At 38.0% G+C, this 18,438-nt stretch overlaps 1 protein-coding gene across 1 annotated transcript in view; it reads left to right on the top strand.

The window, feature by feature from the left end:
• Positions 1–17: 17 nt before the first annotated feature.
• The window catches only part of LOC126245770 (formylglycine-generating enzyme), a 117,668-nt gene continuing 99,247 nt past the window's right edge, over positions 18–18,438 (top strand). Inside the window, exon 1 of the mRNA XM_049948343.1 lies at positions 18–964. Coding sequence (XP_049804300.1) covers positions 394–964 — 571 coding nt within the window. The 5' untranslated portion in view covers positions 18–393. The remainder of the gene's footprint in view (positions 965–18,438) is intronic.

The raw sequence follows: 18,438 nt of genomic DNA, 5'->3' as shown, positions 1-18,438 counted from the left end.
TGATTTTAAATGTCCTGCAAGTAGTGTATTTCTGACAGAATCAGCTGTAAAGGAATGGAAACAATATTACCGTCATTATACACATGTAAAATTCAATTTGAAGAAGCAAAGAACCGTATTTCTTTCTTTCTGGGAAAACGAGATTTTCTTATCAATACATCAGTTGTGATAATTTTACGATATCGTAGATTCCGATGTTGTTTTCTACCTGTAGTTCCCTGCTGGCACAGACACAAACAAGGCTGGGTGGGGGAGTGACGGACGTGAAGTACTGAATAATTGAGTTTGCTACAATTAAGAACCCGGGGAATTTGAACTTACTCGGGTTGAGCCTTGCGTGTTACGTACTTATCAGCGTTTGTTAGTCGATATTTCTTAATTAATACGGCAGTAATGTTTTGTAAATGGGTGATGTTCGTGTTAGTTTTGTCTTTCCATCTCATCCAGTTATGTGAAAGTGAAATAGATGTGCAGAAGGATACTGACACTGGAAGTTGCGGCTGCGGATCAGCTGACAGAAAGACAATTGAGAATTTGGAAAGGTCTGACAATAGCTTGGATGCATCTGAAACGGATGCAAGAGAGAAGTACTTCGCAGCGTCGAATGTGCAGTCACCATACCCCAGAACAAATAAAATGCAATTTATTAAAGGTGGAAGTTTTACCATGGGTACTAATAAGCCACTGTTTGTAGCCGACGGAGAAGGCCCAGCTAGGGAAGTGAAGATCGATGATTTTTTCATGGATGTTCACGAAGTTAGTAATGCAGAGTTTGAATTGTTCGTTAATAGCACAGGGCACAAGACAGAAGCGGAATCTTTCGGTGACTCCTTTGTATTTGAGTCATTACTGAGTGAAGATACAAAATCAAAAATAACACAGGCCGTCGCTGCTGCACCTTGGTGGCTCCCCGTGAAGGGCTGCAATTGGCGCCACCCTGAAGGTCCAGATTCGGATATAAGAGGTAAGTTTTACTAAATTTTATGTATCAGATATGTAAATACAACTTCGCGCTACATATCTCTCTCTCTCTCTCTCTCTCTCTCTCTCTCTCTCTCTCTCTCTCTCTCTGCATTGTTTGTGTGTTGATTATTCTACTTATGATATAATTTGTAGCACAGATTTGTACAAAATTGCGAAATATTAACAAATCTCTTCAAACTTTGCTGTAGCATCTTCCTGTTTGATATTCCAGCATTCAAGTAGGTCTGCATCATATAGTCTTAAGAGCTTTAAACTTAGATTGGTGTCACTTATGAAATAAGCTTCACTATGGCCTGCGTAGTTGCGTAGTATGTAGCTGCTTCTGCTGAAGCTGTTTTGGAAACTTATATCCTAGTTGAATCATTTATTTCAGCTGCTTTTGAGGAGAGTGGAGATTCTAGTGCTGGACCTGTTGTCAGTGATTCAGTTTCATCTTCTTGATAGAAATTCAGTTGCTGTGTTTGGTGGTGAAAGTGGTATGGTCATGCTATTCTTGTCCTTAACTGCCTTCACTGCATTAAGGATTTCTCGACTAATGAATGATTTTCCGGGTTTATTTCTGTGAAGCCCATGCCTGGTAATATGACTTCTCTCTGTAGATGGTACGTCCACATATGTGGCATTTTGGAGGCTTCGGCAGATTTTCTCAAATTTCCTATTGGTAACTTGCCAATTCATGTCACATGTGCGCAAACAGAAAGAGAACTGAATATTGACAATACTTGTTTTGTGTTTCTCTGACTTTTTTGAATGCAGGTTATGACGACGTACTGATCTATAGTGTAATCCAATGTCTAGGTAAAGTTGAAAGTTGACACTTTGACTGTGAATTAACAAAGCCTTATGCCTTATGGAATGCTTCGATCAGCCCTGTTTGGCTACTGTTACTGATAATGATATATGTAATATAGATTCAGCAATTATAATGAAACGGAGGGTGTCTTGTAGATGATCATTACTCTGTTGCAAATACTAAAAGATTATAGCAGCTTGATAATAGCTGTTGCGTGGAAATAAGTCAAAACACGCAATATCCTTTGACTACAACATACCTAATCAATCATTCGGATCAGTAAGAAAGTCAAAAGTCTAACATAGAAGTCTAAAATAATTTTAAGATGGAGCAACCACATAAATCTCAATGTAAGATAGTGCATATAGTTGCGGAATACTCTCTTATGGAAGGCATAATTCCTTGGAAGAATCTTAAAGAAATGTAATTCATTCAAATAGCAGTGACTTTAACTCTCATTGACTGATTCTTAAGACTAATTGCCTGTGTCTGAAGTTGGGTTAGTGGAAGAAATAAATAATATTCAGAGAGAAGCTGTGCAATTTCATGAGACCGAGAATCCAGACTTTTTCCTTCTTTGTTGTTCCATCTGCTCCCTTACTTTCCTCAGAAATAATATTGCTCATTTAATCCACAGTCCATGTATAGCTATGTTGCTGGACTAGTTTTATTGGCCTTCTTCCCATTTTCAGATCTATAGACTATATCCAGGTCGTATTGCATTGTATTGGATGAATAAATGAAATGAGAAGGGAATCTGTATAGTTATTTATGGTCATTTCTCCTGCAGATACACATTTTTGACCATAATTACCATATACTTTTCATATTTTCTAGCAGCATTCCACCCTGTTTCAGTTACCATTGTAAGAAATCATTTGATCAAGCTTCCATGTGCTCACGGCTGTTCAGACATCTCATACCTACAAATTTAGTAGATCTGTAGGTCTTCAGCTGAGTGCTTCAGGTGAGACACATTATTCAGAAATAATTTCAAAATATGAAATGTTTCTTCACTATCGGAAACGGATGAAATACATTGGTAGAATAATAGACTGAATCCTGACAGAAAATCAATATTTTTTTGGGACAAGTGATTTATGTTTTCTACAAACAAGACCAGTTATACAGACAAATAAATATTTTATCCCGTTTAATGTTGATGTAAGAATTTTCAACGTTGACATGACATACACTTTTAGGCACAGGCTTCAATATTGTGTGTTTGTTGCCATACTGTAAATGAAAAATGTTCTTATGGGTTGTTGATGTCAAAATGGAAACCAGTAAAAAAATAAAAAAATTGATAATGCATTGAAAAGATCATATCGACCAACTTCGTAGGCCTACTTACAAATTTATGTCGTTACTGTGCAACTGTAGACAAACATTTTAGTTTACTTTATGTACACTGATCAGGGAAATCCATTGACCTAAGTGACTTTAGTAAAGAGAAAATTGTTTGCTATTCGTGAGTTTAGAAGAGCAAAGGGCACTGGCTTTTTTGGAATAAGGCATTTGAATTCTGAAATTCTATGTTTATCCTTTACTTTACAGAAAATAAATGTTTCCTGAACATTTTAATGCTCTAATACACAATTTCCTTGTTGGAAGACACATAATGGTGCCCCGTTTGGTGAATTTTACTAGAGCTGAAAGTGCAATAAAGTTGAGAATGGCTTGGACTAATACATGATGTGGTGCCACAGGTCAACTTAAAGAGACTTCAATGAGGAGAGTGAAAATACACCAATGAACCAAAGCACTGTTCCATACTTCACTTGACTTTGCTTGCTTAAGCTTTCTGTAAATGTAATCTACATTGATGCCCTTACTCACTTACATTAACAGAAACTACGAATTTAACTTTGAACTTATTACAAGTGTCGGTCATTTATATAATCAGTGATTTTAAATTTGTTATATTCTGATTTACATACTTTCATGTGTTTTTCTGCATTTAATTGTTAAAGCACATCAGCACAAAATACCTTTCTGTATTGACCATAACATTGTGCATTTCTCGCTCTGAGAACTTGTCACTGTTTCTTTCTCTGCTCTGATGACACTATTATTTGGTACATATCAATGTTCTCCCTCTCCTCCCCCCCCTCTCTCGCCACTCCCCCCCCCCCTCCTTTCCCCCTTGGGACAGTGAAGTTTCCCAGTTGACACTCGTGTTTGACTGATCTTTGCTTTTGCATGGCCATGCTACAATGCCATACTTGACAAGGCTCACCTTTATCTACCGGTTTTCACCATAATACAGCTACAGAGTCCAGTTTGACACTTTTATCTTTGGTGATGCGCAATAGTTTTGTACTCTATAGCAAAAAACAGTTACACATTTTGAACACTAAAGCTGTATATTTCCCAGAATGTCACAAAAGTTTACTCATGCTTGTTTCATGTGTGTTTCAAAACATTTTGGAATGCAATCGCATTGTGGTCAAACAGTGTTCTGCTGCATAGGACTGCTTTTTACTTTTGTTGTGTGTCAGTTCTATGCTTCATTGTGCACAATATCAGATTCCTTCATTGTGCACAATATCTTATCTTTTTACTAATCACGTCTCTTTTAATGGCAGATTGATTACAAATTCTGTGATTCCATCACCCACTTCTCTCTATTGTTATCAACAGCACAAACACAACACTATGCTCAGTGTGCACCCAACTGTTACCTATATTTCATATGCATATTCACTTCTTGTGAAGGAAAGGTGTGAACTTCTACAAGAACGAAAAACTTTCCAGTTAATGGCTGAACTTATACTTGCAGACCTCACATTTAACAAAGCCATATAACTTTTTTTTAACTTTGTACAGTACCAAAAATAATGTATAATGAATGTTTACTGGTTTTGGCATCTGTATAATGCAATAGTTTCATACCCAAAAGCATGACAGAAAATATTAGACAATAAGTTTTTGTTTTAACAATATGTCTTGTATATGAATTTATTATTGTGAATGTGAAATATGAATCTGTAACTGAAATGAAAACTTTAGTAGTATTGAAGCAGTTAGGTCATGTGCAGTGGAATTCCGATAATCATCATTGTGATTGTTTTCAATATTAATAAAACTGTAATCTTCACACTTTGTAGCATATCGTTTCCTAGCCGTCCCTGTGTGCTTGTTCTGTGGCTATTGATGTGCTACTGGGCCATACCACAATATCTTGAGAAAGGGGTTTCTGTTTAGCCACACGTTGATAGGTTGGTCATTCCGTAATCATCCAAAACATGTAGTGGTCTTGGCATAGGAGGCCAGTTTGAGGTTTAATGATTTCCCAATTATGATCTGTATATTTCAACACCAATTGCAGAGAAACTTATGAATGTCTTGGAAGGCAGTTGCACCTTGCATAAATGTTGTAAGTGGCAGTAGGAAATGTCCAATGAAAATGCCTACACTGTGCTCCTAGTTCTGTGTGGCTGAAAATCCTAAAAGTTGGCTAATTTCATGGAGCGGTTTTGAGTTTGGATAGTCAGCCGGCAGCCCTTGTGGGGCCTCTGGCACAGAGTTTTTGTGTTAAAGTGGTTATTGCTTTGGAAGTCCAGAATTGATCTTTTATGATCAGCATGGCTACTTTTCTAGCTTAAAGAAGCCTACACAGTGTTCAAAACTGGTTTCCCATACATGGAAATGAAATTCAGCTTAGGCGCTTTCCTGTTTTGTTTGAAAAGTGCTGTGATTTAATGAACATAGATTTATTCACTGGGAAGAGGCTTCATAGCATGGCATGAAGCCATTAGCTACTCAGAGGTGGTGTTCAATCAATGAGACTTTGCAATGGTTACTCGAAGCAAATAAATTATATATGTTTCAATAGAAATTTAAGTGTGGTATCTTTGTGTGACTTTTACCCTGTTGTCTTTGAATGGTATTTCTGTTTCTGGGTGAGGATATTTTATTGGTGAAAGTTGTTAGGAGCTAATTGGAGGCAGTGTGTGAACTGTTAGTAGTGTATATTTTCCATTCGAGTGGTGGATTTCAAAATCTTTCTGTAAGTAGTTGAATCGCTGCAGGGCTTTTAATTAATGGAATTGAAGTTATGAGAAGTTTAACCCTGCTTCATGGGTCAGAGTGATGCTGGCAACCATCATTCAGGCTGATTTTTCATCTGTAGCACTACGGAGTATTAATCGGAAGGTGCCAGTAAACATTTCCAATGAGATCTGTGAAGCAGTAGATTGCATAATTTGCCCACAAGTGATTAATCAGCAAGAGTGCAAAGATTTTAGGTGCGGCCAAAAATGTGAATACACACAGTGCTACAGAAACCCCAAGGCATGAATGAAAGGAATGCTTCAGTTTACGGTATAATCACTGGGAAAGCACAAAACACTCTCTTGGAACACATCACTGTGGTTTTCCTGTAAGCCTCATGAGACATTTACAGTTGAGAAGTATACCATATTATGTTGAAGGAATGAAACCTTCTGCAGCAATAAATGGCTCTGTTGATGAAATAGTGTAGAAATCATCACTGTAAGGCTCATCATTGACCTTCTCCAAGTCACTTTATTTAGTCACACAAAAATTATGATCTAAAGATTGGAGGATATGGAAACCTAACTTGTAACAACTATCTGACAGATGCTAAATAAAATTAATTGTGTATTTCAGGAGTTCATCCAAGGTGTTTATTTCATTTTCATGCACAGTATTTAGAGAAGTGACCCAGTCATCTTCTTTAGGTGCTGTGCTTCATTACGTGTACTCACCGCAGTTTATTCATTCATCCTGGAGGAACGTTTACTTTGAGAATGGGCTTCCCTGGATAGTGATGAGAGGCATCAGACATCTGTACACAATAACAACCTAAAACATAACTGACCCTTCATGTTGAACCTGTGGGACTGCTTGCATGAGATGTGCATTGGTGATGCTCACACTCTTCTGTGGTCACCATCAGGTTTCAGATAGAGCCTGCACCCATCAGTGAAAACTCTATTGATCTAGATTGCTTTCCAGGTGTTCCTTTGTCCACCTTCTCTGTGCACCAGGCGCAGCAGTATGTGTGCATATGTTTGTAATGGATACATATAGGTCAAATTGATCATGTGAAAACAGTTGCCTACTATCTAGATTAATGCAACCATCCCAGTTGCCTCCAAGAAGTCAGTGCAAAGTTCTGTTGTATTCTCCTCAGGGCAAATATGAGTCATAAGTTGTAGGTAGCAGACACCAACTAGTGTTGTTGACTGAGGATGAGACAGACCTTCATGTTTTAGTCTCAGGATTGTATATTTGGATTGTGTCACTGGTGTACATCACTTCGGTGGAAAACTTCCCATACTGACAACCTAGACAAGTCACTGTCCCATTCACAGTTGGATTCAAAGCTCGCTCTGCTACGGAGCACTGAGAGTGCAGGTTTACTTCCACCTCTCTTACATTTAAGTGGCAGTATGCAACAATTTCCTTTCATCAAAAGAATATTGAAAAAGAGTTTTCCAATCAAAAAATGCTAACTATACAAATTATGAGGGTGATGTAAAACTTACTTTGTGCAGTTTGTGTGTGCTATATGACATTTAGTGTTAATAGATCTTCAAAAGTTAATTACATAAGTGGCTCCACTAGAAGTGAATTAGTGATTCCAAATTCGTGCGTGCAATTGAAGTTGTGCTGTCTTATTACATCCCAGCACTAAGATCAGGGTTTGGTCATGCTTTTGAATTAAATCTATCCATCAGTGAGACATGAAGATAAATTAAATGAAAATTCTTGGTAGAGGCCAATATTACCATTACCTCTTAACATTAAGCTAAAGCTTTACTTGTAAGTAAAGTCAATATAATTTAAAGTTTTCCCAGAGAGATACTGAAGTTAGAACTGGGAGAGGGGAAGTGAGATACCTACATCTTCTTCACTGAGGTTTTATTCCAACAATTACAAACTTAGCTGCATAGCACTCCCACACTAGCTCACTACAAAATTTTAGGATATTTAGCTAATCAAATGGAATATCTCTTCAGCATAAATGGCAATTTGTCCTTTGAAATTTAACGATATGTCTCATACACTCTGTACTCTGCAGCTATCACATGTTGTAAGAACATCATTATTAGTAAAATGTCGAGTACCATCCTTAGTCATTATCCTACTGAAACGATACTCTTCCAGTATCTGTTAGCCACATTCGGAAACATTGAAACTGGGTTTTCCACAATTTCTAAATTTTCACGGTATAGGTCAGTCAGTTTATTGACCAACATGGTATTCCAGCCTAACACCTAGGTTGTTTGTTGAATTTATTCTCCATGCACTAGAAGTTTCCTGCTATTGTTATTAAAACTGGTAGCTAATTTCAGCATGTTAGACAACTGTACTATGGAATGCTGTCTTTATGTTGCCATCATATAGCAAGCATACTTAAACATATATGTCCACATCTAATGAATGACAACATAGCCTAAGAATTATCCTATGCGCCTTGGTGTACTGAACATTTACATGTTTTGTAAAATGTTATTTATTATCTTTCAAAATGAAAATGTGTTTAAGTTTTCACCCATAACGATCATTTCAGTGGAAGGGTACATTAGTGTGTTTATTTCTCTCTGTAAATATGTATGGTGTATTCTTGTTTTTCTGGCATGTTCTACATCCTGGAGAATCTCTTCACTGTGGATCTGTTGGAACAAAATGGCATATCTCATTGTATCAGTTCTTAGGGGGTTTCTCTTGTTGCACTCTAGCATAGAATGCAGCAAGGATGATTGTTTAAATGGCTGTGTGTGCACTGTAATAAGTCTAATCATGTCTTCTTGATCCCTATGCGAGCAATACATATATTTCTAGAATAATCACTCAAGTTGATTCTAGAAACTTTACACATAGGTTTTCATGGGATAGTTTGAATCTATCTTCAAGTGTCTGCCAGTTCAGAGCTTTCAGCATCCTTGTGACTCACACCCATGGGTCAGTCAAACCTGTGACCATTCGTGCTACCCTTCTTTGCACCCATTCAATATCACCTTTTAGTCCTATTGGTACATGTCCCACACACTTGAGCAATATTCTAGGATGGGTCGTATGAGTGATTTGTCAGCAATCTCCTTTATAGACTAACTGCATTTCCCTAGTATTCTACCAATGAACTACAATCTGCGACCTGCTTTACCTATGTCTGAAACTATGTTTATTCCATTTCATATCCCTACAACTTGTTAGACCCAGGTATTTGTGTGAGTTGACAGATTCCACCTGTGACTCATTGATATCACAATCATAGGATATTAGGTTTTGTTTCATTTTTTGAAGTGCACAATTGTACATTTCTGAACATTCAGAGCAAGATTTCAGTGTTTGAAACCTTATCAAGGAGTGAGTGAATATTTGTGCCGCTTCCTGCAGACGGTACTTTGATCTACAAAAAGTATTAAGTTACTAGTAAAATTGTCTGCTGGTCATTAATATCTAACATGATCAGCAAGGGTTCCACCACGCTTCCGTGGAACATAATCTAAGGCAGTGGTTCCCAACAGGTGGACCGCGGACCCACAGGGGTCCGCGAGCCATGCCAGAGGGGTCCACAAGGTGCTATTAGAATAAAAAATATATTAAATATATTTCGTATGATAACAGATTCTTTTTGTTTTTTTGTTTTGGCCACTTCATGCATGAGCACAGCTTTAGCGAATGCTAACTTCTGACTCTTAATTTGGCTTTTTTAGGTGCTTGATACTGTGATGTGACAAGGTACCAATCATGAGGGGGTCCTCGAGAAAATTTTGTTGGGAACCCCTGATCTAAGGTAACATGCTGTGTTATCTCCACCAAGAAATCCACATCCAGTCACAAATATCACTTGATACTCCATATAATTTTACTTAAGGTAGATGTTATATGAGAAAAGCATGAGTTGGGTTTCACAGGATTGATGTTTTTGGAATCCATGCTGTTTGGTGTGTACGATGCTGTTTTATTACGTTTGAGCGCAGAATATGTTCTATGATTCTACAACAATTGGATGTCAAGGATATTAGACTGTAGTTCTGTAGATTTCATTTGCTGCCCTTCTTGTAGGTGGATGTGACCTGTGCTTTCTTCCAACCATTGGACAGAGTTTTTTGTTTGAGAAATCTTCGGCATAGTAGGGTTAAAAAAGGAGCTAACTTGGCCACAAATTTGGTAGAGAATCTGATAGGGATCCCATCAGATCCTGGAACCTCATTCAGTTTTAACGATTTCACTTGTTTCTCAGCGCCACTGGCAATAATATCTGTGTCATTCACATTTGCAGTGGTACGAGAATTAATTTGAGGCACTGCTCCTGGGTTTTCCTTCGCAAAGGATCATTTGAAAACAGAGTTAAGCATTCCTGGGTTTTCCATTTCAGTTCCTGTCTCGTCCATTAATGTTTGGATACTGATTTTGGTACCGCTAATAGCCATTACATACAACCATAATTTCATTCTGGTTTTGTGAAAGATCTTTCAATAATATTCTGCTGTGGTAGTTGTTGAGAGCTTTTCATGAATTGCCATCTTGGCAGCCAAACACATTTCATTCTCTCTCTCTCTCTCTCTCTCTCTCTCTCTCTCTCTCTCTAGCCATATGATTTGTTTTACATGTATTGAGCAGTACTATCCATTTCTTTAGAAGTTTCTTTACAGTAATTGTATGCCAATAAGGGGTCCCTTCCATCGTGAACGTGAGCCATTCTTTCTCTACATGCTCCTGCCCTGAGCTAAAAGTTTCAAGTTCCTCATTGAGATATGGCACTACTGCTTGTTCATCTAGTTTACTGAAGGTTTGAATTCAACTTGTTTTAGTTTCCGTGTATGCTTTGGTGATAATTGTTACTACAACTACTTCAGAGGCACAAATACAAGTTTCGATGTTGACATTGTCATAGAAGTCAGGCCTAGTTGTTGGCCTGAGACTCAATATATTTCCATCAAGTGTGGGATTCTGATCTATCTGTTCTAGGGATTTGTCAGAGAAGGCATTTAGTAATATTTTGTCATAACCACCACTAACAAAACTGTAACCATCCCAATAAATTGTTCAATGTTTTAAGTCATCTCTGATGACTGCAATATGATTTGGGAACTTGAACATAGGTTTCCTTTAAAGTTTTTGGTTACATGTGGGAATGAGCCTGGATGTTGATAGAAGGATACAATTATAAGTGTGTGCCCACCCTTGATAATAAACCTTGCCCAAACAGCCGCACATGCAGCTTCAATTTACGAGTGTATGTTGATGGGTTTGAGTTTCTCTGTAACAAATACACCACCTTGATATCCCTTTAGGCTATCCTTCTGATACACCTGTAATTCCCCCCCCCCCCTCCTCCCAAAATAACCATTACTGTTAATTTCTGGTGTTAACCAGCTTTCTTACCTACTTCCCAGGAAGTCTCAGCCTAGCTTCTGACAGAATCTTCAAAGTCTCTGGTTCAAGCCTTCCCACTCAATTCAGAAGCAGGGACGCACGGTCTGTTCTGGGAACAATGCTGCCGATTGAGAGTTTTGTGAAAAGTGGAAGGCTGGTCTTCTCAACCTTCTCTGCTTGTCACTGAAGTGATCAAAGTATGACTTTGTAGCCCAGAAGACAGGTATTGTTGGAACTGAAGTGTGCCACAGTTTGCAGTTGGTTGCACACTGTTCCCTGAAAGGCTGCCCTAGCAGCGTTTCCAGCTTGTTGAATGAGACCCCCAGGCATAGAAACTAAGTGCACATGGTGTTCCGTATCATCCCTTCCTGCCATTTCCCAAAGGGATACCGTTAAACTTTTATTCTCGTGATAAAGCAGGCACCCTCCCTCGAGCAGTATACACCTGAGAAGTTGGTTGGTTTGTTTAAAAGAGGGTGGGAAGGAACCAAACTGCTAGGTCATCTGTCCTGCTGAAGAAGTGAACAATCGCATATTCATTGATGAAATCTTCTTGGGTCATAAACCGGTCGGCGAAGATGAACAAGTATTCATAGCTCTTAGGGTATGCATTTCAGAGCCATGTTTACTAGACATATTTTCCTTGTTCGGGTGTAAGGAATCTGGCCATAAAGCTTGTCTTGTCTCGTTTTTTGGGCGGTGGGGTGGGGTGGGAGGTGGGGGGGACATCCTGTTCTGTATTGTGTGGCGTGCATAAGGCCGAAAGACAAAATACTCGCGCTCATGAGAGCGAATCAGGTTTGTATGAAATATTGAAATTACCTGCAATTGCATTGCAATTATTTGCTCGTCAAGAGACCCGAGTTTAGTTTGGTGTTAGTGTGCGCAATAGCAAATGTTTTGTAATATAAGTTGGAAATCATATACATTAAGATGTGTATAGATGAAGATAAGTGAGATATCATAGATACACAGGATGAACAGAACGTTCGTAGTACCGATCCCTGTGGTAATCTTGAAAGCATTCTCTTCAAAGATGACTTTTCTGTTCTACGGGTAAGACGATGTTTGTGGCTGCTTCGATAATGCGGAAACCGCGTAGCGTACTCTGAAGAGTTTCTTAAAAATAATGAATCAGAGCTGATAGTATAAAACAGTAATCTATGTTATTCACGTAAGCTACCGAACCACTTCATCATGCTACTCGAAAAATTTAGCTGTTTCATTTTTAAAAGTAATTTCATAACACTGCTGTGTGTTGCTTAAATAGCAGTCGAGCCACTTCAATGCGTTATCGGGAAAAATAGCTGTTTCATTTTGAATTGCAAGGCTGACAATATCAAATCAAACACTGCTGTGTATTGCTCAGATAGCGTTCGAATCCCTTCAACGCGTTATCTGAGAGTATACTAACAGTATCACACTTTGAAGCACTTTGCAGCAATCAAGAACAGTCGAAATGATAGCTTTAGTGATGGGAGCTCGTGAATGAGTCGTTCAAATGAACGCTTCACTCCAGTGAAGTGTTAACTAAGCATAGCTTGGTGATTACGTAAAGTTCGAGTCACACGCAATGGTCTGTCTGCGCACATCACACGTGGAAGTTCGATGTTCGAACGAAATTGCTCAAATGTTTGTTTCCACTCGCAAGGAACTTACAGTCGTCATGTTAGCCACGTTAATCGCGAAGTAAATAATATCTGAAAACTGCCTCTTAACGCTTTGTTCGCATTTTATTTTTTGTATGACTTGGTGCAAGCACGGGCTGCAGAAGATTTTTCTACATTACGAGTTAGTGTGCCGAACTCAAGTATCTTCAGAGAGTATGTAAGCGCTTATCCCAGAATAGTCATTTCTTGGCAGGACCAGCAGCAAATTGTAACTGTGTGGTGTGGGCACAAAGATCTTTTGCACAGGTAATTACTCTGAAACCTGGAGAGATGTATGGTTGGGAGTGGACAGGCCCTATGTCGTATTATAGTTAATCACTGTAGATTTTGAAGTATTGTCTGCTGTTTAGAAAAGTCAGACTGGCACGTGTCTAGTAAGTTGTTGTTGATTCTGTTGAGTCAGTCAGAAAGAAAAGGCGTTTAGGCTTAATCAACATCGTTCGCGCTATCCGTCAGCATTTCGCCAGCTATGAGGTCGCTAAATTTTCAGTAATTACCCTCTTCCACTATACTGCGGTCATCGCAGGAATAAACCTGATGTAAACATTACACGAAGTATTTACACTAAATGTTTGTCGTAATTTCATTGGATTTCATTTCACGTGAAGCGGAAGCCAAGCTGTTTCGAGAACAGTGAAGTAAGATCATAGGAATCCCTTTTATGCTGTGCGTTACGCGCACATCGACCTTCGATCATTGCGTGACAACGGCTTTGCTGGCACGGCACAGGACAGGCCATCCAGCTGGTCCAACTAACTTGCAGTGATATGAGCAGCTGCAGTTGAGACGTAAAATAAGACGAGCAGAGAAACAATATAGCTTCGAATTTCATTTAATTTTCAAACAGATTGAAAGAATATTCAGCAAATTTCCAGCAATACCAACGCTTCTCTTGCGGACCCGACGTAAAGCATAACATGCTCTCCTTCTTAGGTAAAATAGTACCTGTAATTAAAAACGAGAGTAATGAAAATTCCTAACTTAAACACACGATAATTTTTCTGCGCGAGCTGTGTGTGACTCAATGGATTTGATCGTATAGTTAAATATTGAAGCTACTGAATGTATTACTTACAGTCAGTCGTCTGGTGATTCTGAACTCTTCCATATCAGAATCCGAAAAATATATTTCAGTACTGGAACTGTTACACGTCACGTTGATAACGAGTCGATCAACAATAAAATCCTCGAAGCTATCCATGCATCACATTTTCCCCCCATTCCATTTATGAAGTGCCGTTCTGTATCGCGCCAGCGTTTGGTAATGACGTGTTACAAAGCTTCGTGCATTAGTTCCAATACGTCTGGCACCTTATGCACCTTATTATTTCTCGCGAAAAATCCCCCACCTTGGCTCCATATTAGTTCTGTTGGGTTCCTGCTGCAATGGTACTGTGGCAACTGTAAAAATGCAGCATTTGTATGATGCTCGATGCCGCGAAAATTGTTTCTATGACGCATATCACTCAGGTTCGTGTGACACCACTTTTGGGTATAAAACAATGGATATAGTTGAAATAAAGAACATCTGATTTTTCATTTTTGTCTTTAAAAATTTAATTTACGTTCTCTTTATTTAAATAATCTTGGATATCAAGAATTTATACTTGCAGTGGAAACTGGAATTTTGCGTTCAGTATGTAATTAGAAAGAATAATACATGTATTTTTCCTTGTAACGAGCGGTTGATTATACACGTGTTAATTAGCATGTATTTAATGAAGTTTATATTTAACAGGTGTAGGTATCCCGAATTGAACGAAAAAAAGAAAACTAATTCGAGATTTGAACCAGCGACCAAGTAGCTATCGCAGATTATAAGTCTGTTGCACTATCGATTCAGTTGCGGATCGAGTTTACAAAAATGCCCCTCCCTCCTCCCCCCCCCCCCCCCACCACCACAAAAATAAAAGGGCACTCGGAAAACTTCAACGCTGATTTTTTTTTCTGTAAACTTGTGAAAAACTTTGAGAACAATCTGGTTCTTATCACATTTCAAAGATGTACCACACGCGTGTTTCACGACGGAACAGTAAGCAGCGTCAGCCATTTACACCCTACATATCAACAGCGCGATAATCACAATTCAACAGCCCAGAGATTGCGACTGTACATGATTTTTTAAATATAAGCTACATCGCTCATAGAGTAAATATCTACTATATGACATCGCTAAAGTATGAGTAAAACGTTTATGGCCGTTAAGACATTAGAATATCTTTGTTTCATTTACCGTAAAACAGTAACAAAGTATCTAATACATAAATAGTAGGACACCACTGTGCTACGGCTGCTGACCAATCATTGCGTTTGTGCTTGTTTGCGTCAGTTTCATTCGTGAGATTATCAAAGTATAGGTCTTCTCGTTCACCACGGTAGCTCAGTTTTTTATTTCCACTTGTTAATGTGGAAAAGCTTTCTCTTTGGATTTTAGAACATGTTTAACCAAGAAATCTAACGTATTATTTTTCAGCCATTCCGTACCCACTTATGTCTATTAGGTAAATTCGCATTCATTGATATCCTATTATTTAATTCCGATACTGCTGACACGTTAGATTACATTAAAAAAAACCACTCCTGGTACAACTTTTGGGACAAATAATTTCAACCAATTTCTTGGCAGCACTTTTCCTCATATTCTCATGTCCGAAATTCGTATATGTGCAATACACCCAACGTACGTCAAACGTACTCAGGCAAATCTTAATCAGCTCTTCTAGTCTCAAGGCGTTGGTAGAGTGTTATGCCTACAACTAAATGATTCGTGTACTTTAAGTGTTTGGCTGGTAAACATAGCCCTCTGAGTGTTGAACAGGGTATGCTGAACCGTTCCGCTGGAAAACAGCCCTCTGGCTGGTGAGCAGGGAAGTGGGCAGCCAGTTGACAACTACTTTCGGCAGGAAATTCCTCCCAGCACACCAGATAGGATTTACTCTGCCTCTCGAACTGGTTATGTCAATGGCCTACTGGTTTGACTTACAACTTGTTTGAATTGTTGGTGTCTAAGATTCAATATTTACCTGGCGAGTCGCCTTCGTAAATAATACGCTTTCAGTTGGACATTCGTAACCTATAATTTCGAGGAAGTCAATATTAATAAATTTTGCTCAAAGCAGCATTTAGAAGCTTGTGCAACAGAAGTCATATTTCATAATAAGTCATTTATAATAGTAAGTATATACAAAGCACTTTCAGGAAACGTTTACCGTCCCCATAAAATCTGGAAGCTGTGTTGTCCCATATCACCGTAAAAAACAATGAAATAGCGGTTGCTGGTGATTTTAATGTAGATTTATTGAAAAGCTCTGTCAATGAAGAATTATTGTAATGAATAATACTGACATTCAATTTAATTCCTACAGTACAATTTAATTCCAACTAGGGTATTTACATGCTCCGTGACTGCTAGCGAGAATATCTTTGTAGACAAATCTAGTGAAAAAGTCATATCACAAAATCAATAGTAAATGTGTTGTCTAATCGTGGCATGCAGCATGTTATAGTAACTGTTTAAATTTCTCAGGGTATAAAATCTAATACAAAGCATACATTAGAAATTTACTTTTTCATTTGAAATATAATCCTAAAAATAAATCGTGGATTACACAAGGAAGGCAAAACAAATAAAATTATAAAAATAAATCGTGGATTACACAAGGAATGAACGCATTGTGTGGGACGAAAAGAAAACTGTGTCTACTATCTAGGAACAGCTCTGATGTTAGCATTGTCATGCATTACAGTATATACTGCAAAATTGTGAAGCACGTAATCCAGAAATCTAAGCAACTTTATTATGGGAAAAAGATCATTACATCAGGCAAAAAATAAAAACTGTATTGGTCTTAGTGGAGACATAAGCAGGTGGGGCCAGAAAGGAAGAGGGACATATAGTTCTAAAATTAATGAGCCATTGGTAACAAGTGTATGTAATGTTGTAAACTTCTTAACCAAGCACTTCGTTTGTTACTAATGGCTTACTGTTATCAGGTTCGGTAAACAGTGCAGTGGAGTATCTGAGACCAGGCTTTACAAATAACTTCAGTAAAATGAAAATGACACTGTCTCCCATGAAGAAACATCTATGTAAAATCCTTAAAATCAAGGTATTCTAGTGGTTGTGACAACACATCAGTGAAGTTACTCAAAGGGTGCTCATATGAGTTGAGTTCTGTTTTAAGTTCTTTGTGTAATCAATCTCTTATCAGTGGACCATTCCCAGACTGGTTAAAATGTGTTGAATTTAAGCCTCTGTACAATAAAGGAGATCAAGAGATACCATCAAACTATTGACCAGTTTCACATTTGCCAGCTTCAAAAATACTTGAAAAGGTTGTGTACAAATGTCTTCTTAAGCATCTGATTGCAAATAATATATTGTCCAAGGCACAGTTTGAGTTCCTTGAGGGTTCCAGTATAGAGAAGGCTATTTACATGTACAGTGAGATTGTACTTAATTCATTAGCTAACAAATAAGAGACTACTGTCATTTTCTGTGACATGTCAAAAGCCATTGACTATGTGAAACACAGCGTTCTCTGAAGTAAATTAGAATATTGTGGTGTCACTGGCAAAATGATTGGTCTTACCTCACTAAAAGGAAACAAAGGGTGTCCTTGCGAAATACAGATGGAGTAAGCAATCAGTCTCCATCTGATTGGGAATTAATTACATGTTGTTTTCCTCAAGGTTCCATCATGGGTTCACTGCTTTTTATTGAGTACATTAATGACCTCTCGTCTGTTACATTGCCAAATGCAAAGTATGTTTTGTTTGCAGGCGATATAAACAGTGCAATAAATAGTAAGTCAGGTACAGATTTAGAAATGGCTGCTAATCAGATTTTCACTGACATTAATAAATGGTTTGAAGCTAATTCACTGTTACTAAACTTTGAAAGGCCCACTACATGCAGTTCAGAACCTGTAAGATATTTCTTTCCATCATGTGTATAACATATGAAGACATGCAGATTGAAAAGTTTGACAGTGTTAAATTTCTGGGATTACAACTCGATAATAAATTCAGTTGATAAGGGCGTGCCACAGAATCTGTATTTACAGTGAGAATGATGTCAGATATTCAAGATATAAATATAAGAAAAACTTGCATACTTTCATTCTATTATGTCATAAGGGATCATATTCTGGGGTAACTCGCCAAACTGAGCAAAAGTTTTTAGCGTGCAAAAGCGTGTAATGACTCATTTGTGGTGTAAATTCAAGAACGTTATGTAGAAACCTGTTCAAGAAACTGGGCATTCCAACCACTGCTTTTCAGTATATTTATTTCTCAATGAAATTTGTTGCAGATAATATTTGTCTATTTCCAACCAATAGCTCAGTATGTAGTATCAGTACTAGGAATAAGAACAATCTACACAAAACCCTAAAATAACTTACCTTGGACCAAAACACGGTCCAGTGTTCAGGAACACACATTTTCAATAAATTACCAGCAACCATTAAAAACTTGGTTTCACGTAAAACACAGTTTACACAGTGTGAAAGACATTTTGACAGCCACCTCCTCCTACTCTATTGATGAATATCTTAACAGGGACTGTTAGACCAGCGTATTTTACAGCTCTTGGTCACAACAGTGAAGATTATGTATTTTGTGTATGATTAA

The sequence above is a fragment of the Schistocerca nitens genome, chromosome 1 (assembly GCF_023898315.1).
Source record: "Schistocerca nitens isolate TAMUIC-IGC-003100 chromosome 1, iqSchNite1.1, whole genome shotgun sequence".
NCBI lineage: Eukaryota > Metazoa > Arthropoda > Insecta > Orthoptera > Acrididae > Schistocerca > Schistocerca nitens.
Note: the sequence above shows the minus strand (reverse complement) of the source record. Positions and strands in the feature narration are given on the sequence as shown.